This window comes from Myodes glareolus, chromosome 13, assembly GCF_982192425.1.
Source record: "Myodes glareolus chromosome 13, mMyoGla1.1, whole genome shotgun sequence".
NCBI classification, from domain to species: Eukaryota; Metazoa; Chordata; class Mammalia; order Rodentia; family Cricetidae; genus Myodes; species Myodes glareolus.
Window position 1 is genome coordinate 64,733,604 of NC_142038.1, and position 26,522 is coordinate 64,760,125.

At 39.0% G+C, this 26,522-nt stretch overlaps 1 protein-coding gene across 1 annotated transcript in view; it reads right to left on the bottom strand.

The window, feature by feature from the left end:
• Asxl3 (ASXL transcriptional regulator 3) overlaps window positions 1-26,522 on the bottom strand; it is a 106,987-nt gene that overhangs the window by 65,251 nt on the left and 15,214 nt on the right. The window contains exons 3-6 of the mRNA XM_048442660.3: window positions 22,395-22,516; window positions 12,632-12,749; window positions 11,492-11,611; window positions 522-685 (exon numbers count right to left, since the gene is read on the bottom strand). Coding sequence (XP_048298617.3) covers window positions 522-685; window positions 11,492-11,611; window positions 12,632-12,749; window positions 22,395-22,516 — 524 coding nt within the window. The remainder of the gene's footprint in view (window positions 1-521; window positions 686-11,491; window positions 11,612-12,631; window positions 12,750-22,394; window positions 22,517-26,522) is intronic.

A 26,522-nucleotide genomic window follows, 5' to 3' on the forward strand; every position in this document is an offset into this window, starting at 1 on the left:
GGACATCTCTAGTTATAGCAAAAAGATAAAAGGTGATTATTTATAGGCACCATATTCTTGATGATAGGCTCTCAGAAGAAAATGCAAACAGAAATTTTAAATGCCGTTTGGAAAGAGTCTGAATAAAAACATTAACGTAATTTCTCAGAAACCCTGTTTTTTTATTACTAAATTTCATTATTCTCTCTTGGCAAAGGAGCAGCTACTTCAAAGATTTATTTGCTAGTGGGATGCTTGATTTTTCTCTTTTCCTTTCCCAGTGTGGGTAGGCCAAGGTTTCATTCTACTATAGTATACTGTGATTTAAATTTTGAGTAGGCTCATTACTAAAAATTTTAAAAATAATAGTTCTGTTTTAGAAGACTAAAGAATTAAACCAACAGCAGCAGTAACTAAACAGAACAAATAAATTATGCACTTCATTTTGTAAAGCCGTCCAATCAGACCCAGTCACGTTGACAACAGATAACCGTTGCACTGTATGATGGGGACCTGAACGAAACGTGTAGAACTCCACTTACCTGCCTGTCCACTTCTGGGAGCAGAAGCAGGAGATACTGCTGAAAATGCTGGGGAAAAGAAGCAAAGGTGTGCTTGTTTATTAAAGCCCTCAGGTTAGTATTGACGAGGATGGATCCAGGGGTCTCGATGTCAATGTCCTCAGCTTTGGTCCATTTCAAGTGTCCTGTGAAGGGTAAAGCACGAGGTATGACTTGATCACAGAGTGAAGAAACACACGTACATCAACACATGTCTACACATACTCACTGAATATGAGTATATCCAGGAATATGTTTATTTCTATTGCTTCTAAAATGATTTCCAGAGACCAAATCAGAAAACAAAACCCTTATTATTATGGATTATATCTACCTCAGTCATATTTCAATCAATATTTAGTTAATTAAAATTAGGTCCAATTAAAAATCCTTGCAATTATGAATGTCTTATTTTTCATTTGGTTTTGTTTTCCTGAAGCAAGGAAGGTCTTACAATGCAATCCAGCCATGCCTGGAGCTCATTACAAATTCAAACGGGCCTTAAACTTGTGGCGATCCTCATATCTAAGGCTTCTAAGTATGTGGGTACAGGTGATTGTAAATTGCAAATTGACATAATTTTCAATATATTTATATGAATAAACAAAAATTTATGTATCTTCTCTAAAACTTCACTCCAATGATAGCAAGACCTCATCAATTTAAATTTATTTATTTATTTATTTTGAAGTACTAGGCATTGAACACAGGAGCCTTGAACATGCTCAACAAATGTTCTCCCCCTGAGCTGTATCCCTGCTCAGTACTTCTAATTTTAATAAGCTATGACAGTCATAGCTGTTATGTGTGCCCACCATGCATCAAGAAGTCAGTGCAGATAATTTTACAAGATTTCTATTCAAGGTGCTTTTGGAAATAATTTAAGAAGCAGTGTTGATTAAATATTTCAGCTGTTCCTGGTGGTGGTGGCACACACATTTAATCCCAGCACTCAGGAGGCAGAAGCAGGGGGATCTTTGTGAGTTCAAGTCCAGCCTGGTTTACATAGTGAGTTCCAGGTCTGGTTCTACTGAAAAACCCTGTCTTGCAAAACAAAACAAAACAAACAAAAAAAAATTCAGATGCAAGATCTGAAGGGCAAATATACTTTTCCAGATCAAGCCACAATTCAAGGCTCTCTGATGTCTTGTGGCATCTGTGTATAGACTGCATAATTGGAAATCACAACAAACTAAACAACAATCCATTATAAGGTACTGTGAGCTGGTCTATACAACAGAAGAAGGACAATTGTTGGGTACTTGAAATACCTGTGATTATAGGGTGCACATTGAATCAGAGGTCGGGACACTCTGTTCTCTAAGCTACCTTTAGTTCCATGTCTGTTCTGCCGAATAAAGCTCTGCTAGGACACAATCATTGCTAGTAGTTTCTAGACTGTTTAGGTCTGCTTTTGCAACATGCTGCACAGTGAGAGAGCTGTAGCAGAAATCCAGTGCAGTGTAAAACATCTACTACTTATTCACTAGTCCTTTATAGAAAACAAATGCACAATGTGTTGATCTTTGTTTTACATGGTTAAACACAAAAGAAAGACTAAAGACAAAAATACAAGGCACGTTGGTCAGCTGTGAGCCTCCGTGTTAATCACTCCTGCAAAAAGAGCTTCTCTGAACAGAGCTGGGAAGAGAAGTAATCTATGAGTATAAAGGCAGGCATTCAGGAGGCAGTATAATATTATGTTCATTTAGCAGAAGAATGGTAGGACGTTCTCCCCAGAGCCTATGACTACTCAGCCATGGGGGACTGGACCAACTGACAATACTAGCTGGGAATTCTGTCTTGTGGAGTGGGCTGAGAAGTTATCGGCAATTAAGGCTCTTGGGGAGAAAGTTGTTTGGTTTGACTTTGCTCTGTTTTATTCATGGTTGGAGCCACTGATAGGCTTCCCATGTGTCCATGGATGGTCCTACATCTGTGCATATAGGCAGCAGAAGAGCACATGAGTTTGAGAAGGAAAAGTGATGGTGCTGGTATACGGGGCAAGTTGGAGGAAGGGATCTGGATGGATTTGATCCGACTATAATACACATACTGAAATTAACAAAAAATAAATTAAAAACAAAGAACTACAGGGACTACTCTACGTAGTCAGAATGCCTATCTGCAGTTGTTTCAGAATGGGAAAGGCAGAGGATGGCAGAAAGTGGTGCCTGAAATCTTTGAGTGAGATATTTTTAAAAGAAGGGCTCTCAGCTAAAGCAGAACACCAAATCTCACGAAGACTGTGTACTCATTCCCATTGCCATTTAAGTTGAAATCTGTCCAAACATCAAAAATAAAAGTTCTTTGCAGCCATTTCATACAAGAAGTAATCATCAGAATCAGTGATGAAATGAACAGAAACTTTCTAATAGATAAAAGATAGAATGGAAATAAAGATCAACTTAGAACTTCATCTGTAGCCATGCATTTCAGCATGGCGGCATTCAAGAACATTTACATATCCTGTACAGAAATTCCGTTCCTAAGAAAAAGAAAATCTTGCTGACAGATATTATTGACCAATAATTTCTACCAAAGAACAGAATACACAACTGTAGCAGAAATGGTGAATTAAAAGTTAAATAGTCATAGTGCTTCTATATATACTAATTTTAAGAAATAACACTAATGACTAACAAAAGTTAAATCAGAGTGGAAATAAAATTATGTATAGAAAAATAAGGTACATATGAAATGAGAATATCTATAAACATGGGCACTGAGAATAAGTTTTATTAAAAATCTACAAGAAGCCTCAGAAGAACAGAAAAGAACAAAATTCCAAATTAATTAACATAAGGAAAACATCAGTCAAAGAGAAGGCATTGAAGAGGAGGAAGAAAAACCAAAATTAAGTCTAAGAAAATCACAACAAACATAACCAAATTTTCCTATTAGATTTAAAATGTAAAAAAAGTCCATATATCTATTGCTTTCAAGAGATAGTTAAAAAATCACCTAGATAAACTGAAAAATACTAATAATGAATTTAAAACAGCAAAACTGAAACAACACAATATTGATTTAGTCAAGATAAAACAAATGTAGAAAACATCGCTGAGAATGAAACAGAACATCCATTGCATGTGTAAGGAATAATGACCTGAGTCTCTGAATAAACAGGACAGCAGAAAGGGGAGAGAAATAAGAAAACAAACTGTCATTACAAACGTAACAGAAGTCTCAACACACATGGACAAAAACTAACATATCAAATTTAAAAAGTGACTCTGAAAACAGAAAGCTTTCATAAATCAACACCTATGCTCATGCAATGAATTGAAGACAGCAAACTGCACTAAGCTATTAGGGGCAGGCATCGCGCTATTCGTCACTCGAGGAATAGCAAGGAAATACACTACAACTGCTTAGTGAGTCTCAATACATACTGAAGCATTACCCTAAAACCGCATCACTCAGTCCAAAGGGAAAGGTTTGCTTTAAGCTTCACAATCCAAGGCCAGTCACCCTTCAAGCCTCCCCACATCTAGTACGTGGTTGGACATTCCAAAGGGTCTATAGAAGATAGAGAAAAGCCATGCCAGTATGTATAAAATTCTATGCTAATTGATTTTAAAATTAAATTCCTAATTTTAGAGTGGGAGGGTAAAAGTTTCAAAATTCAATAGTTAGAATCATGAATTTAATAAAATAAACACTGAAAAATTCTTTTGTTGCATAACAAAGGAGTTAATCACATAAAAATAAGAGTGGAGAGCCATGTGTAGAAAAGAATAATGATGGCTATCAATACTAAAAGGCTGTATTTTTTTAAAATGAAGCTAATGAGAGTAAAAATTCCTGAGAAGAAACTGCATAAACATAAATAATAATGAAAAACAAGGACACAGTTCTAGACACAGGATCGATTTAATAGACAGACATAATTGAAAATAGACTTTTTAAATGACCAATACAGCATTGTGGATTTTTAACAACAATGCTAAATGAAGATAAACTGATTTTATTGTATGCACATATTGATATATGTGGGGGTAGGCATGTATGTGGGTACACATGTACATGTATGTACATTTGAGGGGAAACAAGAACTGACACAGGATGTCTTTCTCAATTGCTCTCCACCTCATATTTTGGGGATAGTCTCTCACTGACTGTAGGGAATCAGGAATTGGGAGGCTACATGACAGTGAACCCCACAGATCCTTATGGGAAATGGGATTCTAAGCGTATGCCTTCATGGCCAGCTTTTTACATGAGTGTTAGAGGGCATACTTAAGTCCTCAGGCTGGTACATGAGACACTTTATCAACTCAGTCACAACCCCAAGCACTAAACTATTTTAAGTGTATACACTTCCTAAGTTAACTTTAAGATAGAAAATAGTTAAACATAAAAGTTATCAGTAGGCTTTCTCTCGCATACATATAGTGAGCAAAATATAAATAGCTTAATAATTAATGTAATGGAGGTAACTTTATTTTTATGCCAAACTCTCCTAATGAAAGGTGAGAAGGAGGAGGAAGAAGGGAGAGGAGGAGAAATGATGGAAAGGGGAAGGAGGAGGAAGAAGAGGAGGAAGAGGAGAATCACCACTACCCTTCTCTCCCAAGTGGCACACAGTCATTTATGACTAAACCAAATAAAAATGTATGCTCAAAATGTCCACCTAAGGGAAACTATGTTTTATAATTCTGGAAAAAGGACAGAACAGCTTAACCAAATTTGCTCTTATAGAGAACGCTTAATTCCATTTTAACTATCCTCACACATGTATTCTTAATTGGCTTAAGAACAATCCAATTATATATGATTGTCTTAGCTCATTAAAGCTGGCATTGCACATCTCGCTACAGTGCCCACAGAAGGAAAAGTATGAAGTCCCTTTAGTGTCTAATGCCCAGACACTTTACCTAGATTGTTGTGGCAGCCGAGGCAGGCAGAGAAGACAGAAGAAGAAAGACTCAGCGCTATATGAGAGGGTCCATTTTGTGATAAAAATTAGGAGCATGTATCCAGCCAAGACCCTGGTATTTAATCCCCTGCTGTAACATTCTCAGGGAGTTCTGCAGTCACATCCCACTTGGACACCTGCATTTGTAGATCAGGCGGAGTGTATTGGTTTAGATTCATACTTCCCGATGCAACATATGCAAGAAGTAGGTGTCAAATGTTCCACGAGAAAGACCCAGAAGGAACTCTCTCTCTCTCTCTCTCTCTCTCTCTCTCTCTCTCTCTCTCTCTCTCTCTCTCTCTCACACACACACACACACACACACACACACACACACACACACACACACTTCACACTAGGTAAACAAGGGGAAAGGCCCAATCCAAACAAATAAGTGTACCCCATGCCTAAAGAAACTCCAAAACAGGCTTGGTAACAGGCATCTTTACCTGCTCAGCCATCTTGATGGCATGGCCATGGTTGTCACAGCTTTATCGACTTTAGAGAGCTATGGACAGAACTTAAGGCAGTACTTAACATGTTGAGGTTTTCAGCTTTGTATGTTCTCTACTTCATCTCTCTCTCAAAATACATGTGATTGATAATTGCGGGGATATGAATCACTTAAGACCCATGCCCAGCAGTAGATGCAGCACAAAACAAACTTACTGGCAGGTTCTTTGTTTCATCAGGTTTTGACATTGCTCTGTGAATATATATATATATATATATATATATATATATATATATATATATATATATATTCCCTTGCATATATATTATGGCATTCGTTCTAATGTGCTGTGGGGGTTCCTGTGTGTGAGAATCTGCGTCTCTGGTCGTTTCCATGTGGTGTGGGGATTCCTATGTGTAAGAACCTGCATCTCTGCATCTACATGTGTATCTTGTGCTTCTTCTTGGGTCTTTTTCTTCCCTTTGTTTGTTTGTTTGCCTTGTCTTATTCCAATTTGTTCTATTTTCTTGTTATTCTTTAAATGTCTATATGTTTTCTAAGGAGAAACAGAAAGGGTGTTGATCCTGATGAGATGGGAGGTGGAAGAAAACTTGGAGGAGTTGAGAAAGGGAAAATCATAATCAGGATATAATGTATGAAAGAAATCTATTTTCAATAAAAAAGAAGATTTCATTTATCCAAATTTAATTAAACTTAGTAATTTAATTAAAATAGAGCCCTGGTATATATAATCTCTGAGAAAATATGTAACATTAAGGAATGCCAAACAATATTCAGAAAACACTGAGGATATCTGAATGAGATATCGAGTTATTATCCAATTTTCATTTCTATTTTTCTGCATAAATTTTTTCAAAATAATGAACATCTTTAAAGCCAGCAGAGTTTTGATTATTTATTACAAAAAGATTAAACAACAAAAATTAATATTGGAATGAATCCCAGAAGTTGGGTTCAACGAGGACATTATTAAAACTCCCTCAGAGACATCCATTAAAAGCTTAGAATTATTTAGCAAACACTTTTAAACTCCTACTGTGTGTCTGGGTAGAAGGTACAACTAAAAAATGGTTTAGGTCAGTGTCCACGACTTTAAGTCACTTATATTGTATCTAGGGGGTAAGATATATGAAATTAGGAATCACAAAAGAGAGCAGGGGGAAGAAACAACAAAAAAGATATTTAAGTCAACTGATGTATAACACAGAAGCTAACATTGGTAGATGAATGTAATTTCATATTGTGGTACCGTGAAAATGTCCAGCAAGCTATCTGGATGACAGACACCCTTGATCCAGGTTCACTGATTGCTATGATACATGCTGTCAATCCTGAAGAAGGCTGTGCATACGTGGGTAGAGGGAGAGTAAGTGCAAGGGGATAATTAGAAGTGACTTCTTATTCCTCTAGGGGAATCTTAACACAAAAAAATAAAATTTAAGCTTCCACTTTGAAGCCCAATTTTGACTGCATTTTGTTTTATCATCACTAATTTAAATTAGAAGAAACTTATGGTATAAGCTCTAATTTAGAATAGTTTCAGCACAGGAGGACTTCACCCATACTGAAAGGAGATAACACAGGTTCAAGCCAGTTCTGAGACTGCAGTGCATCTGAGTCAGGAGGGAGAAGTGGGTAAGAGTGGTGCTCCAGGCTGACTGGCCAACGGCTTGGCGGGGGCATACCTTCCTCTGATTCTCCACTTACACATGAGTTTATTTAGGATGTTCTTCCTCGAGGACACAGATTCATCCAGGGAGATAGAAGACAATTATCACATGTACTCACTCATAGGTGGTTTTTAAACATAAAGCAAGAAAACCAGCCTACAAACCACAATTCCAGAGAACTTAGACAACGATGAGGACACTAAGAGAGACTTACTTACATAGATCCAATCTACATGGGAAGTAGAAAAAGATAAGATCTCCTGAGTAAATTGGGAGCATGGGGACCTTGGGGGAAGGTTGAAGGGGGAGGGGAAGGTAGGGTGGGGAGCAGAGAAAAATGTGGAGCTCAATGAAAATCAATAAAAATAAAGGAGTCATTGAAAACTTGCTCCTCATTTATCTGGACTCACTCATGAGCACAATCAGTTGGCATACTCACTCATTCATCAGTCCAATATTCTCACAGAAAGGATAAAAAGGTGTGCAGGGATGACAGGGAAGGCTGGGACAATCTCTCTCTGTTCTCACAGAGCCAACAGTACTATGAGAAGGAGAACACCGAACATCCTAACTCTAATTAAAATCATGGTGTGGGCTGGGAAAATGATTCAGCAGGTCAGGATGCTTGTCACCATCCCGGAAGACCTGCGCTCCACCCTCAGGAAGTGAATGATAGAAGGAGAGAACCAACTACCAGAAGTTGTCCTCTCACCTCCACATGCATGCCACTCACCCACCACTACCCAGCAAATAAATGTAATTTAAAAAATTTAAAAATAATTTTAAAATCTGGATGAGATGGTTTTCTGAAGATGGTCAGCCTGAGGGTTCTTTCCTCTATGTCTCCTCATTTTTCATTTATACTTTGGTGTATAATAGGAGGTTAGTGAGCACTGCCAACTTCATTTGCACGAAACAAGCCACTATGTTCAGAGGCTTGATAGCTTAGGCAATCACAGTTGCTTCCCTGGTGATCACAGGCTGTTGGCATTTGCCCAGTTTCTACTTGAGCAGACCTATTTTCAATCCCACCAGTTTCTTCTTTTGGTTGAAACAGGGCATGCCAAGAGCTCTTAGAAGAGCTATCTCTGTCTACAGGCAGCTAGAGTGCCTGCACTTTAACTTAGTCAGACTCTTCAGGTTATACAGAAGGGGGTGGTTCCCCAGTCATGACTACAGCCACTGGATGCAGGGTACACCTGCCATTCAAAGTCTGTCTGTCAAACACGAATTGTTCAGATTGTAGATGCACATGCCTTAGCCTTCTTAACATTCTGGTTCTGAGGTTGTTTTTTCTTTTCTTTTCTTTTCTTTTCTTTTCTTTTCTTTTTACTGAGAATGGAAATCATTTTATTGTATAAAACAAAAGAATTAAATGAGACAAATCATCAAAAGTTAAGCAGATGAATCTAGCCAACAGGTCCGGAATAGCTTTCAATGGAGCAACATATACAATAATAAAGTTAATTAAAATATTATGAACACAGTTCTTAAGTGTAAACTTTATAGAGGACAATGCCCTGTCCCAGCCTTAAAAGGTAGACACATTTGGTCAACCAATCCATTAATATGGACTATGACTCTCTGCAGCCTTCCTAGAGAACAGCATCACTATTTCTATTATTTTGTCTTTGCATGAAGCTAAATCATCTAGGCAACTACTCCAGCATAAGTTCAAACATGAGAGATGGCCAGTGATGTGCATGATTACTTAGAGAAGCTGCCTGCCACCCCATATTTCAGTTGTCCCTCAAAGTAAAAGAGAAACAATTAAGCAACAAACCCCAAAGCAATTCTGATTCTACATCAAGGTGATGACCACAACACACAAGTTCCTGATGAAAAATATCCAAGCCCTGGCTGGGGCTTCTGATAACACAGCATGACCAAATTTAGGCATGCCAAGAAAGATAGTGCTACATACTGTTCTTGTATCTCATTTATTTTGCTTAAGTTGTAGTGGATTATTAATCAATTAATTAATTGTGAGGCTATGAACTCACAAAGATCTGCTTGTTTCTACTTCCTGAGTACTGGAATCAAAGTCCTTCACCACCCACCCAACTTTGTTTTGCCTTGAAAGATCGTCTTGCTATGTAATCATGGCTGGTTAGGTTTTCACTTAGACTTGAAATGCTGACAAAGCTCCAGGCTTGAACTCCCAAGTGCTAGGATTACAGAGGTGTGCTACTGTTCATGGATAGCACACTCTTTTTAATTAAAGTCATTGATCTTTAAATCATTCCTGGGTTGGTCATGAGAATACATTAATACACATTATCTGTGTAGATGTGGCTCAGATGTCATTCTGTACATATTCAGAATTTCCAAATTTAGGAGTTACTTAAACTATTCAGACTAGAAAAAAACTATCAGTGTGTACATATGCATGGTGGTTACTCAACACACAGAGTCATACTTCGGGTTATAGGAAATAACCACAAAAACCTTAGAAATGATAGAGAATACATAACCATGCCATATTAAAGAGTTAAATTAAAAATCCCTACTCCTTTCCCACAATCTTTTATGTAAAGATCCACCGGTCCTATCCCAATGTCTTTTAGTAAAAGCATGTCCCAGGAGTTAGTAAATTTTCTAGCATACAGTAGGCAATAAATAAAACTATCAAACCAATCAATCAACCAGTTACAATCTGGCTGTAATTAACCAAAGAGAAAAATTCTGCAAATCAAATGAGTCCTACACTGCCAAGAAGGTGGCAGAGTTAATGTTTCTACTGATCACCATATCAAATATCCCTGTGTGCACAGGGCAGTCGTGGCAACAGGAGTGACTGAAACAGCATGTGGGCACGCGCACACATGCACACCCTCACATGTCATATGGGCATGCATACATGTGGAGCTAGAGGCACACATGCAATGTCTTCTTTTTTCCTCACTGTATCTTTTAAGGATAAGGTCTCTCTGAAGACATGAACATGAGCTGCTGCTCACTGACTGGTTAGACTGAATGACCAGCAAGTTTATGATGTGCCTGTCTTTACCTACCCTCCCCATTAGAGCTAGGGTTACAGACATGCAAGACCATGACCAGACCTCCTGCATCCTCTGTGGATCTGAACTCAGATCCTTACTCTTGTGTGGAAGGCACTAATCCACCAAGATATTTGAGCACAATAATATCTCAGTATTCTTTCAAACATTCTAATGCTCTAACTAGGTTACATCATTATTGTATCCAAATATGAAAGCAGTGGGCCTAGGTTGCTCAACAAGGAGTGTGCATGGCATGAGCTGCAATAGTCAGCCAGGGAACACTCATATTTGTCTTAATTCTCACACTTCAGTGCACTTATTGTAGGTTTTGATTAAAGCAAAAACAAGCATTCAGGACAAAATCCATTGTTAAAAGCAAGACTCTTGGACAGTGTCCCCCATACCTCTCAGAGATTGTACATCATTTCCATTTTGTAGATAGGTACTACTGAATATTTCAAGCATCTCAAATAAAAACCAAGGCATGGCAGCCCTACTGTAGCAGACCCCATGACAACACATCCTTCAATTCAATGCATCCTTCTGAAGAGCCTCCTTTTTCTCAGTCTAGAATAGCCTAATAAAAGGAGGCCACAATACAACACTGCACACTAGAGAAAATCCAGACTACACAGGTAATTACTTGAATACACATTTCACATTAATTTTGCTATCTTTATCCTCTGCTTTATCCAATAACATCACATTTTGCTACAAGCCTGAGACTCAACTGAAACTACAATACTTCCCACTTTAGCATATTTTTTGGTTTAAATGAATGAATGATATTTTCAGTTTCCTGTTTAACAACTAAAAAAAGTTCTACTTTTTTTTCTTTTTTTTTTTTACAAACACACATCTCTAAAATGTGAACTGGTACTCACCTAAACCAGACTTCTTTAAGCGTTTTAAGTGCTGGCTTGTTTGTTTTCCAGTAGGAGATTTTTGCCCATGTTTCATTTCTTTATCTGAACTGTCTGCTTCCCCATTTTTAGACTCCGATCCTAAAAAAGGAAATAGTTATTATGCCATTATCTTTCTCTCCATGTCCTTGACAAGAAGCATCTAAAATTGTTTTAAGAACCACAGATATAATCTCCTTTTTCTTTTCCTGAGTTAATATACTACCTTAGCTACAATCTGATTCCCCTATTGGATAGAAAGAGAATAGGCCAATCAATCAATCAGCCTGGACAAAAAGCAGGAGCAGATGGCCTAATAGCAGCATTTGACATACACTCACTGATCAAATAGCTTTTAAACAAAAGAGTCAGATATTTGTAAAAATACTCAAATAAGCTTCAACACTCTGATGTCATTTAGAGGTGATATCAGACAGAGAGGAGAATGAAGAAAGAAGGAAGTGGAAGAAAAGGAAGAAGCAGACCCTAATCAACAGCTCTATGCTGAAGCAGGAACAGAAATCGCAAACGTTAGTCCATAATGGATGCAAGCGTTCACAGCTGATAAAGCCTCAGAGACAAATGAGAGGCACGGGTCAGGGCTTCATGGGGGTGAAAAGGATGCTGCAAGAACGCAGAAACTCATGAAGGCTCCTAGGCTCTGCGGCAAGCATGAGAAACAAATTCACACTCCGAGAAAAACTCCTTTCCATGGTGTTGCGCGCCAGCATGTGGTCCAGAACTCAAGCTCAACATTCAAGAGGAAGCTAATGGAAGCACAGCAAACCCACCAGCATCAGGACCCACTTGCTCACACCTACCGACATTAGCAAATTAAGTCATTTGGTGACAAATAGGCTGGTGGTTTTCAGACACCACAATTGGGAAATGTTCCACATTTTTAAATCAATGAGAGAGTCAAATATGTACACATTTATAACACAGATATATGTTATAGATATATGTATAAAACTGACCCTTACATGAAAGTATCTTTTCAATTTCAAAAGAAAAACAAAACAAAACAAAACAAAACAAAAAAAACAAAAAACAAGCCATCTCTCTCCGTCAGGAAGTCTCCCGGGAGGAACTGGTCAAGCATACGATATTTTAGCTCTTTACCTGAAGGCGAATCCGACTGCTCATCAGACACCTTTAATGGTGTCAAAACAACACGAGGAACAGTCTTGTTCACCATCATTGAGACTCCATTTCTTCTTTTCTGCTGCTGCCTCAAAGCCTATAAAACACGATAATAAAATATAGCATAAAAATGTATCCACAGTGATTTCTGGTTATTGAATTACATGATCCACTTGCTCATGACTGTCTTCAGTGCCACAGAGCCCCTGACTTGTCAGAATCCTTAGGAATCACCTTTGTCCATTTTCCCTCCAAAGCAGAAAATTGAGCTTTGGCAAAGGAGTTTAAGCCTGAGGCCATTTCCGGTCTAATTCTGATAACAAAACACCACGAAATGGTTTATTCTACCTTAGAAGTGTGGCTTGAAAGCTGACAGAACTTGATACTAGGGCTCCCAAGTAAAATAAACGTAAAATAAATGTTTCGAAACCAGGATAAAAATATATGTGTCTGCACGTCTACTGCAGGTGCTTCGTCTCCAGCGCTGCTCAGTCAATCAGTTAACACCGGGTGTCATCAGTATGTACGGCATGTAAGGACTACTGTATTGATGCATTCACTCAGCCGTGGGGAGCGCTGCACAAAATCAGCGAACATGGCAGGAATCATTTATTTCTGTGAAGGGAATCAGTCCTAATCTTGGAAAGCTTGCAGCCCTTGGCTTCTGTCTGCTTGACTTTGGCATTAACCTTCAGAACACGAACATGACGGGGTTTGGGCAAATCCAAGAAAAAAAATAGATAGGAGAATAAGTCTCTTCAAAATGGGAAAGCTTTGTGATTCATAAATGAATCCACCATGGTGATGGTAATATAATAAAAGGCATTTAAAAGTTTTGAAATACAGCTTTATCTAGCAGATCGCTTTATGCAGAAAATTACCTGTAATAAAAAGGGTTTTAAGCACGCCAAACAGGAAAAGCCATTAAAACCTGAAGCCGTAGGAATCTTGAAATTCCTCAAAAGGTTAAAAGGCTGGCCACGAACTGGTCTCAAATCTTTTTATTCCTGGTTTCTGTGCAATTTCTACTAATTTTACAATGTCTCAGTTAAATGATTAATGTACTTTGACAGAGTTGTTATAATCTCCTGAAATACTGCCTTGACTACTATATATTCCTGGCTGTCAAAAATAATGTGATCTTATTTACACAGAGTATGAGATGTATGTTTGACTTGTTGACCATAAGATTAAGCAATCACATACTTAAAAAAATGAAAAATTAAACAATACTTAGAGGCAAATTCAGATAAGATTTAAAGACACATGACAGAAGGAAGAGTTGGAGAATTTATTATAAATGATATATTTACTAAAGATAACCCCCTAGGATTCTTATATTTATAGTTTTTGTGACATCCCAGGCACTGGTGAAGAACCTGAGATACAAAGATTCATATTATACCATAATAATAGATTTAATGAGGCCACATGTGCTATAAAGTATTTAAGGATTTACTCTTCAAGCTGTGGATATAACTGGACATAAATTGCATAACATACTTGCATAAATCTTTCTTGTCCTTTATATAAGCACACAAAGCACTCTATAGACATTAACCTAACAATACAAAAGAATTAGGAAAATCAGTGCTTCCAATTACAATTGAAGTCTTTTTCACCCACGGAGGCAATCTCCATAAGAGAATAATGGCAGTCAGTAAATATAGCAATGAATCTCTATGAGTCCAGGTATCAATTTCAAGTTCTCCTGGAGGAATATTAACCTTCTAAAAATATCCTCTCTGTGTGTGCATGTGACTATAGGGGATTATATTATGGAAAGTGTTGATTAACTATTTTAAAAAAATCAACTAACTAATTGCCTAGATCTCTGTACAGAACGTCAAAGATGCTATGTTTCTTTTACAATCTGTGATCAGTAATAATAAAAACATAGAAAAACTTACACTTTTAGTTTCTAGAGCTGAGTGGATTCTACAACCAAAGATTTAACTGGATAGAAACCAGGGCAGACGGAATGCAAGAAAAAAAGCTATGGGTACTGTGAATTACTGTCAGGTGGGATAAAGAAATGCTAACATGGTGTTTATTCAAATGACATTTCATAAACATGGAAGCTTAAACAATACCTCCCAAAACAATATTTTAAAAAAATGATGAAATGCCTCACTCAGTACTCTAGATAACACAAAGTACATCCATATCATAAAAAACAAAATAGTTTTAAGTTCATGAGAAGCATACATAGTTTTTTGCTATGCCCTTACAAAATAAGTACTGATGCTGGAGAAATGGCTCAGTGACTAGGAGTACTTATTATGCAAGGGTAAAGTCCTGAGTTTGAATCCTCAAACACCCATGTAAAAGCCATACACAGCCACACATCATTATTGTGTGATACAGAATAAAGCAGATAGCAATAGAGGAAGACACCTAGCATCCTCCTCTGACCTTAATATGTATGCACATAGGCACATGACCCTGGAAACACACACACACACACACACACACACACACACACTATACAACACACATTATTTTAAATTTCAAACAGCACCCAGAGTGTAGACAACAAAAAAGAGATTGAAGGGATTGTGTCTGTTTTCTATGGCATCCGGTTGTAAAGGGGGGTCCTGATGTCACACACTACAATGCATCTCTTTAGACTCCAACTGTCCTGTTCAACTCTTTCCAGGACAACACATACAACATGCAACATAATGAGGAATACTGGGCTCCCTACACACACAACATAACATTAACAGAAGGAAAAACAATGCTGTTTTCATTGAGAGCCATCAGATAGCCCAGATATCTCTTAGGAATTTAGACACGCTTCTGCCTACTAGGTACTTGGGCCTTTGGTGGAGGGAGACGCTGAGCACTGGCGGTGTGGGGAGGACAGAGGAGATCAGGGGGAGACACTGAGCACTGGCGGTGTGGGGAGGACAGAGGAGAGCAGGGGGAGACACTGAGCACTGGTGGTTTGGGGAGGACAGAGGAGAGCAGGGAGAGACACTGAGCACTGGTGGTTTGGGGAGGACAGAGGAGAGCAGGGGAGACACTGAGCACTGGTGGTTTGGGGAGGACAGAAGAGAATGGGGGAGACACTGAGCACTGGCAGTGTGGGGAGGATAGAGGAGAGCAGGGGAGACACTGAGCACTGGTGGTGTGGGGAGGACAGAGGAGAGCAGGAGAGACGCTGAGCACTGGTGGTGTGGGGAGGACACAGGAGAGCAGGGGAGACATTGAGCACTGGTGGTTTGGAGAGGACAGAAGAGAATGGGGGAGACACTGAGCACTGGCAGTGTGGGGAGGACAGAGGAGAGCAGGGGAGACACTGAGCACTGGTGGTTTGGGGAGAACAGAGGAGAGCAGGAGAGACACTGAGGTTAGCAAGTGCCCATACACCCCCTTAGAGGGCCAGCAGCTGCTTCAGCACATCTAATCCTTGTTTGCTTATTTCTATTAGTAATGGGATTAAACCCAGGGTCTTGCACACTCTATGTAAGTACTCTAACAATGAAGCTACATTTCAGCCTTTTGTATTTTTTTTTGATACAATGTGTGACCACATTTCCCAGTCTGACCTCAGACCTGCAATCCCCCCACCCCACTTACCACATCTGACTCAAATCTAATTTTTTAGGTCTGTTTTCATGTTTATGAATAATGTGGTTTTCTTTTTAAAAAAAATGTAACTACAGATCATAATATGTGCTATCTACTAAGTACCACCATGAACTTGCCTTTATATCAAGGACAGTTAAATACATCCAGACTCCTCCCACTGACTCCTCTGGGTTCTTAGTTCTTACTCGCTCTCTTTCAAATTAGGAGTGCTTTTTTCATAGTACCTGTCCCTTAGAGTATTTGATACACACACACACACACACACACACACACACACACACACACACACACACACAATCTGTATGTGTGTTTTATGTACATGTGTGTGTATATATATACATATATATGAAGAGTCCTAGCATAAAGATATAATAGAATATTTTCCTTAGAATGGATTTTTCTTAACTTAAAAATACATCTATGTGACAGATTTAAAAAAAAAAAGCGGTAAGGAAAACCTGTTTTGATACCCATGGGGGGTGGATACAAGTGTTCCCTAAAAGAGAGAAAATGTTTTTCCATTGTGACATCTTGGGGGCGCTGTTTTATTCTCTAGTGGTGGCCCTCATTATTCACCTACACTGACTCTGACCTTAGAATTAGCTACTTGGTTTTCCACATTAGTCATATTCACTTTAGGAGTACAATGCCACTGAGGTACCTTTAATTGTCAGGCTAACCTCTATTCTGAAATGCAAATAGACTGTTGGATTGAACAACTCTACATCCAATCATTTTAAACCCAGAAGAAAGCAAAGCTAAGATCTAAATTAATAAGCAGATGGGGAGTAGAGGAACTCTGAAATGGTCACCCATACAAAGTTGTACATTTACCAGTGTCCATGATAGGAGGAGCAGAGGTTTGAATGAGAACTGACTCTAGTGGACATCTGAACACATGGTCAACATCTGGTGACAACATTTGGGGAGGCTTCAATGGTGCAACCGTGTTTGGGGAATTGTGTTACTGGAAACCTCACAGTGTGTCTAGGTGACTTTCTCTGCTTCACGCTTTTGGTTCAGGATATGAGCTCTCAGGCCACAGAAATGAATCACTGGTTAAGACCACTTGCTACTCTTTCAGGAAACCCAGGTTCAATTCCCAGGCTCCACATGGTGGCTCACAGCCATCTGTAACTCCAATTGCAGGGTATCTTATGCCTTCTGTTGAACTTCAGAGGTGCCAGGCATACGACTAGAGCACATACAATGTGGGGAAAACAGCCATGCATATAAATATAAAATTAATTAAAAGTGCCTCTGAACACAGTAAAAATAACTCAGCACTCACTTCAAGTTAGTTGTGTCTTTCTGTGAAAGGGAAGGGAAACTGCCAGCTGAATATACTTTCTTTACAGAAATATAGTGATTTTTTTTAGAAAACAACAGAAAAAAAACTTTTAGATAAACATTTCATTTTAGATATAAAGATTTCTAGATAATACTCCAGAAAAAAAAAGAAAGATGAAAGAAAAGGAAATAGAAAGAAAGAAAAAAGAAAGACAGAAAACCACTGTCATGTCTACTCTAATGGGGGTAAATGAAATAAAGCTGAATAGCAGAAGCTGTGGTGTTGACTTGGCACTGTAAACAATGAATGTTCACTGTATTCTAATAGGAAAACAACACCAACAATGTAACTTAAGAATGTGCAGAATGCAGTAAGCCCTTTATTGAAAATCTGAAACTATCACAGGCAATGAACGCTAACACGAAAGTAACTAGAAATGCACACATGGAAACCGCTGTCTGTGCTAGGCACAACAGCAAGCACTGTCTGGTGCGAGCAAACCACTGCTGCCACCACAACACAGCAAAATAGCAGCACTGTATCTGCTCTGCCATGGCACAAGGATGAAGGATCTGCAGCTTCTACCATCCTAAGAAAGCGAGGGAAGTCAGATTAACAGAGGCACCACATTGTGACTGTCATTACCACACCATTGCCAGAACACAGTGCACCCTCTTCTCATTCGTCCTATCATGTCTTTTGCTGGTTAAGATTCCAAAATACAATCTTGCTTCGCTTCTTTAAAAGATCAGATATCTAATCATTTCACAGTGTCTAAGAATCTTACAAACTAAATACCACAGCAGAGCGGAAACAGGAAACCAGGGCATAGTGGAGAACTCTGAGAATGCTTCCACGTGGTAATAACAACAAAACTGTAGGGGAATAAAATGGTATCCATGCAATAAGGTCCATCGCATTCACTAACCCCATGATAATTTGAAGGTAAAAGGAATTTAGATATTTTGGAACAATGAAACTAGGCTATGCAATAGCCAAGGCTCTCCAGCTTCTATACGGTCCAGCCTACAATTACATTGTGATCAGCAGTTTGAGGTCAGAGAACCTGCTTGTTAAAATGGCATCCTGTATCAAACAGTGAGGAGATTAGACCTGGGACATTGTGATTTATACATTTGTGATGCAAAGCCTCCTGAGCTTGTAGGAATTTGTTTTCACCTACTTCTTTGCATCACAGATCTATTGAGTCACAGCACACACACACACCTTAAGAAGAGGCTTATTAAGCAAAGCAAAGTGCACTCAAATACCCAAAGAGCTCATATACTGAGCATGCTGACCCAAAAGGGCACTAGCAACACATTGGGTTCTCTAGTGTGGGACTTTTTGTTAAGTTTGTATAAATATTTATGAAGTGGGCTGACATTCATGGGGATAAGGTGATCTTCTCTCCTCAGTTATGGTAGATCAGATTCTCTATTTTAGGGCATTTTATCCCATTATCCTTTCGAAAAGCCTGCGAGAAGACCTAAATCATAATGCAAATGACATTATAATGAAGCCGGGGTCCTCTGAGGATTCAGACTGTTCATTGGTGCATATGTGTGCTGATGGAGGAAGTCCCCTGGCACCTGGGTTTCTCATAAAGCTCGAGAAAAAAAAATCTAACTGGAGCTTCAAAGATGTTTAACCATGGGAGGGTAAGAATGAGAATGTATTTTTCATAAATTTGTAGTGTTTAATGTAGCCGAGTGCGGGACATCACTATGTGCGGGTAGACATCATACACAGGTCAGTTTGTTTGAGGAAATGCTATTTCTAGTGACCCCACTGTGCTGATCTTCTGATGCAATACAGAAACTTAAGTATGGATATTTCCATAGGTAATTTCAAAACCAGAATTTGCCCAATGACACACCATATGTTGATAGGAGGTATTGATGGTGAGGATAGAATTTGAAACTGCAATTTTAGATTCAAATATTGTCTCGGAGAGTTATAGACGTGATGGTCTTGAAAAACTTAGGTTACTTCTCTGGACCTCGGTTTATCTGAAAAGCAGGTATATGGCTGGGGATGGTGATACACGTAGGACATGGAAGTGGGAGAATGGGGAATTCAAGGGCATCCTCAGGTACATGCTAAGTTCAAGACCAGTTTGGGCTACATGAGACCATCTCTTAGACAACAGCAACACAGAAAAATAAAAATGGGCTTAAAACTGTTTGCATACTTCAAAGGGTAAGTAATAATGTAAATAGCAGTTAACGCAATCATCACTAAAGTGATTTAACTGTCTTCCATGCAATGGTTATGATTTGTGACTGTATACAAACACATGGATCATATATTCACACACATGGAATTATGTTCAGACACATACGTACATGTTTACACTGTAGACATCGATAAAAATTCTATAATCTTTCAACTGTCCAAAGTAAATGAAAGGCACATATTGTCTGGGGTTAAACAATGTAAGTGCTGCAAGTTCAGTCAAGTTTTAAATGCCATTTTAAGGCATTCAGCAATTACAGAGATCTCAGAAAAAGTCTACCCAGGGAGTTTTTCTTTCAAATGTTATTTATAATACAAATTAGTTATTAATGGAACATTAGCATATCTGACCTATATTGAGCCACAGCTATTTGGTTGCTAATTTGCTACTTGATTATAAGATAGACATTCTAAGATAGGGATAAACAACTCTTTCCAATAATTGAGAAACTCATAACACACTTCTAAAGACAAAGTTTAAACTATAAGCAAGTTGTGCTTCTCATGAAGACATAATCTACTACAAAAAAGGGAAAGAAAAAACAGAAGGAAAGAGTAACCAGCAACAACAACATACAACATCAATAACTATAAAAATTCAAATGACATGAAGCTGAAACAATGGAAGTGAGGAAAAATGACACCAAACATTACAAAGGGATGATTTGTTCTCTTCCCACTCATGCCCAGCAGGACTCACAGTGTGCACATCCTCCAGACCACTTTGGATTCATGCGTTTCATTTATGATCCAATTTGTGTTTCTTAAATGCCACAGCCACAAGTGTCCAATTTTGCACTCTTTGTTTTGTGCTGTTTAGTATTTTATTGCCTACATTCTATTTCCTATTTGCTGCTTGAATGGGCATTTGCTTGGGCTTGCCTACCTACTCTAGCCTTTATTTCACAAATTAAAAAGGAGTATCAATGCTGATCACAGTTTTGCTCTGCAGCATCTGAAAAATGTCTCACAGAATTCATGATATGAACAACAAGTTACCCCAAGAAGATTATCTGTCTGAAGGAAAAATACTATCAGAACCTTAAATATGGATGGAAGGACCACAATTTCAATAATTAATACAGAATAGAAAAGCAACATAACTCAATATTAAAATGCTCAGTTTTTTTATTTCTTCCTGTATTTCCTTCTTTGAGGCAGAGAAGGTAGTAGAAGCATCTCAAGTAAATATTAGCTGGTATGGTAAGCCCCATGTGGCATATCAGCAGGAGAAGTGGGGCTGCTGAGAGCTAAAGACTAGCCCAGTATAAATAGGGAGAGAGTTAGGAGCTCTGCCTGCTCTTTTCAAAGGTCCTGAATTCAGTTCCCAGCAACCACATGGTGACTCACAGCCATCTCTGAGATCTGGTGCCCTCTTGAGGAAGAGACCTGGTCAGTTTTCCTTATCAACGTAGACCATGAAACCCAATATGGACAAGTTCAAGTTCAACAGAACCTGTCATATACGAGCTACCCATGCATGTTTCAGCATTGCCAGGGTATACATTTCATTTCAAATTTCATTTTCATCTTAACAACAACAACAAAATCAACCACGCTGGGGAGGACAGGAAGATAAGAAAAAGGAGGAAGACGCTTCAAGAGCATTAAGGAAAACCTGTCTGTTGGTTTTGGAAAACACAGTTTCTCTTTTCCTAGTTATACACACATTACAGGAACCGGAACTCTGTTCCTGAGTTGGTGGAACTGCAGGAGGAGTGCACTAAACACTGGTGGGCAGGAGAGCAGGATGAAGCTTACATACTCAGTGTAACCACTACTGCACAGCCTATCTAGCCATGGCTCGCACACTCAGTGTAACCACTACTGCACAGCGTATCTAAGCATGGTACCTTTCTTTTTTCTCACAGTTAAGCATTTGATGATGTGGGACTGAAGCTGACACTCACCCAGTGGGGATCATGGGACAACCAAGCTCCATCACAGCTTCCTACACAACATCTTGACTATTCCTCAGCTCAATCTATGTGAAAAGTACTCTCACTGCTCCCAGATTTGATGGGACATAAGTGATTCAGAGAGGAAACTGGGTTTCCCAGATTCCCAGAACAAAAGTGATTTAAAGCAGGCTGTGTGAGTGTCCAGAAACCACTATCACAGTGACTACCTTGACCACCATCAAAGCATAGGCCGTACGGGTCAAGGCCACCAAGGTCAGGGATAAACAGATGAGACTCCACCCAGTATCAAATAATACCCCTTACTGTGGCAATGGCTAGCTAAACAGGATGATCATAAACAAATATAATTTCCAATTTATATAACACAATTATGAACCCAAGTAGATTTACTATAAATCACACACACACACACACACACACACACACACACACACACACACGTTCTTACATGACTCCAAAAATCATTTTCTATTCTGTTTTATATCAGAGTTCTTAGTCAAATCCTCACCTAATTTTTTAATATACAGTAAGATTATTAGATTTAATATTATAGAATATTACAGAAACATCCAAATCCAGAGAACTTCTGTTACTTCCTGATTTTAGGTTCCTAGTTACCTTATTTTGTCTGCGTCACAACCATAACCTTCTGTGGGCAGAACTGAAGGGCTACACACAGAAGATGGCCTCTTACCTGTTTCAGAGCCTTTTTGGTGTGCTGCTGGAAGGAAGACACCAGCTTGCTCTGCACCGCCGTGTTCGTAAGGCTGCAGTCTCGAGTGGAAGATACTTCATCCGTTACCTGCTTCGTACACACTAGAAGCAGAGAGAGATAATGATATTACTAATTTGAATTCCTTTTTTTACACCCACTGTAATTAACTCACTTGGAGCTTTCTCTAGTTGAAAATGGATACTTAAAATACAGCAAAATAGCACAGTACGAGGAGACGAATCTGGATTCAAATAGAAGGGATCGTTTAGTAACGGTGGCCACAGTTCCACTTAACTGTTTAGGCGGCCGGGCTTTGGTTCCCACTGGCAATTGTGTCTGTGTCATGACATACACACAGTCACATACCTGCCTTACAATGTGGGGGTCAATGCGTCCTACGTCTGTCTTCATACACAGATCCTACATTGGAAACATCTCAGTGAGAGAAGTTGTTTTCAACAAACTCAGGTCTACAGATTAAAACTCTCATTCTTCTGCCCAATAGCTACCCCCTGGAGAATCCATGGTGGCCCAGGCTGTTCTTCTCTTCCTATGGGATAAGATCTATGATGCTTACTATGAATTCAATTTACCCTCTGCAGATAACAAATGAGTTCTGCCCATCTTTGTTAGGTTCAGGCCTTCACTTGGCCTATCCCACATGTGGAATTTTCTCTCTGAACACTGCTATTGGCAACTGGTGTCCTTCTGAAGTGGGTGATCATGGGACATACAGGGCCCACTGCTCTGTAAACTATTTGCTTAGGAACTCTTCCTTCAGCCGTCCTCCACGTGAGAGGGTCTGGGCAGGAGCCCAGGGCAGGACCCCACTATCCATGGACGAGAGGAAGGGGAGAGATTAGCAGAATCAAAGTGGGAAAGTGGTAGGGTAGGTGGCAGAATAGAGGCATATGTCAAAGGCAGGAGGCAAGAGGAAGTTGCAGGGAATAAAATAACTCGAGAACATATTGTCAAAGCTCAAAACAAGGCTTTTTAAGGGCACCGGGTAAAAGAAAAGTCAAGATTATTTTCCAAGCGATGGCAACTTGGGGGAGGAGGTGTGGTACAGACTTTTTAAGAAAACTATAGAATAAAGACTGTTTAGTTAACAATAAACAGCACATACCCTCGGTAAGAGGAAAAATAGTTATTGTAGTCCAAAATGGATACACTCTTTACGTAAGATTTGCTTTTCAAAGACTAGCATATCCTACCTAGAATTGAGCATGTAATTAATTAAAAAGTTTTGCTGAAACCAGAGTTAATTGAGTTTTGTTTTAATACAGAAAGTAATTAGGAAGCCAAAATGAACATACTTAGCAAAATATGTTAATTACTGTTAATTACATTTTGAGAAACTTTTCATATGGAAGCTCAGTTAGTTTTTAGAGTTTGTTTGTTATAAGAAAAATGTGTCATTTCCATATAGGGCAGAGAGAAAACCAGAGCTCAGAAAAGCAAAGAAAGGCATCTGCTGTTACAGAAGTGAGCTCATACCTGAGACCCCAGTCTAGACCAGTCCCGTGAGGTCATACCTGGGATCCCAGGCTAGACCAGTCCCATTGCTGACTGCTTGATACCAAAAGTCCTGCCTCCCAAAGCAAAGTACTGATGCAGAAAATCCCACATTGTAAGAATTATAATTTAGCTGCTTGATATTGGATGTACTAAGTGGAAAGTTAATCGGGCTTAGAGGATTAGGCTACTGAGTGGGGGAGTACCTTATCCGGGAAGCACTATAGCAAACACATTTTGGTATCTGCTTCTGGAAAGGTGGTTCAGGGTTAAAAGGGCTTTTAAAAATTCTTCTACAGCACACAGGCTTGGTTCCCAGTACCTGTGTGGGTTGGAGCACAACTGTGAATAATCCCAATTCTATGGGGTCTGATGGCCCTTTTTGAACTCTTCAGGCAAGTGCTCACATACATTCACACATGAGAGAGAGAGAGAGAGAGAGAGAGAGAGAGAGAGAGAGAGAGAGAGAGAGAGAGATAAAAATAAAATCTTTTAAAACGATTTGGATGTACATATAGAGACAGAAGTCTTTAAATTACAGATCAGACTTTATTTTACTTGATACAGTAAGACAGTTTTCACGAAGGCAGACTGGATGTTCTAGTAAAGACTCCATTAAAACACATCCTGAGTAAACACCGGGTACCAGGCTGCTTTCCTTGAAATGACTACTGTACTGGTATGGTTGCTGGCACTTCACCAAAACTTCTTTACCAATAAATACCTATCAGATCACAGCTAAAAGACAGATCCATACAGATGCTGCTCTTAATATTCTGAAGCCTCTACAATGGGTGGCCAATGAAGGAGGTGGCAGACAGGATGTGTCATTCTAGTTGGACCAACTAACTGCCATAGACATAATAAAAGTCCAGCTAAAAATAAAGTAGGCATTAGCAAATATGCTTTATGGCTTCAACATTCTGGGTGCCGTCTCCACTCAGGAAACTGAAAATTTACTGACTGGATTAATGGGGAACCAAATGCAGGTAATGAGAACCTCACAGAATAAGTAAAATTACTTTAGTGCAATGAACATATAAATTCAAATTTACTATCAATTTGTTTAGGAAATACTTTTACTAATAAGTCTTTCGAAAAAAAACTATAAAATCTTTCTTGTTTTACTCTGTCTATATGTATATGACTGCAAGCGCTTCACAGTCTTTGTGTGGAGGTCACAGGATAACTAGCAAGAGTCAGTTCTCGCCTACCAGATGGGTGGATCCAACCCAGGACCTCAGACTTGCTAATACACGTCTTTACTGGTGAACCATCTCGCTGGCCCAGAATCGTCAGTCTTCCAGATGTAAACTTTAATGCAGAGGGATCAAACAATAACAAGTTCTGACTGAATGCCCCTAAACTTTCGTGTCATTTCCATTATCTAAGTGCTGTGAGAGCAGAGTGCACCCGTGTGTCCTTCCGGAAGAGAGCAGCTGTGGCTGTTGGCATCCTCCGTCTTGCCCTCTGACCTAGGATGCCCCCAATATCAGGAAATCTACTTTAGGGTCAACGAGTATGTCTCAGCTCTGCTATTGTCCTGTATGTATTTGCAGTTGTTCATAGCCATTTACAAGAGGATGTTCAGTGCAGAGCCCCAAAATGAAAGAGGTTGTGTTGCAGGGGGGGAAGTTGAGCCCTATAAATATCATGACATGCATTCTCAAACTGGACCTTCCCTGAGCCCACACTACTAGCCTTTTCCTTCCCCTTCCTTCAAAATGCAATGCAGCACCACCAATAACCCTGTTTCAGCTACAGCCCGTTCATATCTCCCATTGATCTTGACAGGATTCCCAGGGTCAAAATGGTTTTCTCTAAATATTTGCTTCGGATAAAAAATACACTATTAAGGGGAAAGGAAGTGCATTCAACAATAAAATCTATAAATGATTGTGCCTTGGTATTGGGTATAGATGTAAACCTAGATCCCAAGTGGTGGCAAATGACGAACATGCATCAGTTTAAAGTCCCAACAAATGTCAACCTAAAGTTTACTATGAACATCTGAGTTAATGTCTTTGTTCTTTTGCCAAACATATAACAGGAGGTTAGCAGAATGGAAAGAGCCCCATCCACCGAGGAAACCGGTTATGCAGACTCATATTCTGAAAACACACAAGGCTTTTTCCTTTTTCTACTTATTTTGCAGCTGTCTTAGAATAGATGTAATAAATAAATAATTGGAGGTCTGAGTATTCATCTAAGAGGTGGAGCTTGATTTCTGAAATGGAACCTGAAGATAAATTAATGTTGGAGAGAGGTCAGAGGAAATTCCCTGGGAGTGAAATTACAACAGGGGCCAGGAAATCCAACAATGGGGACAAACGTTTTATCCAATAAACATCAAACCTTGACATGTAGCTTAGAACCTGATATCCTGTTGACATTTAAGATAGAATGAGAGCTGGGATTTTTCTTTACTATTAAACTATGTCAGTATGATCAAAGAATTAATGACAGGTCTTTGCATATTAAAAATCCATAAAATTTTGAAAAAGATAGCTTATCCTTCTCATAGATGAAATAGATGAACACACTGAGAATCAGAAAACAAAAACAAGGATGTACCTAGAACCTTCATCCAGC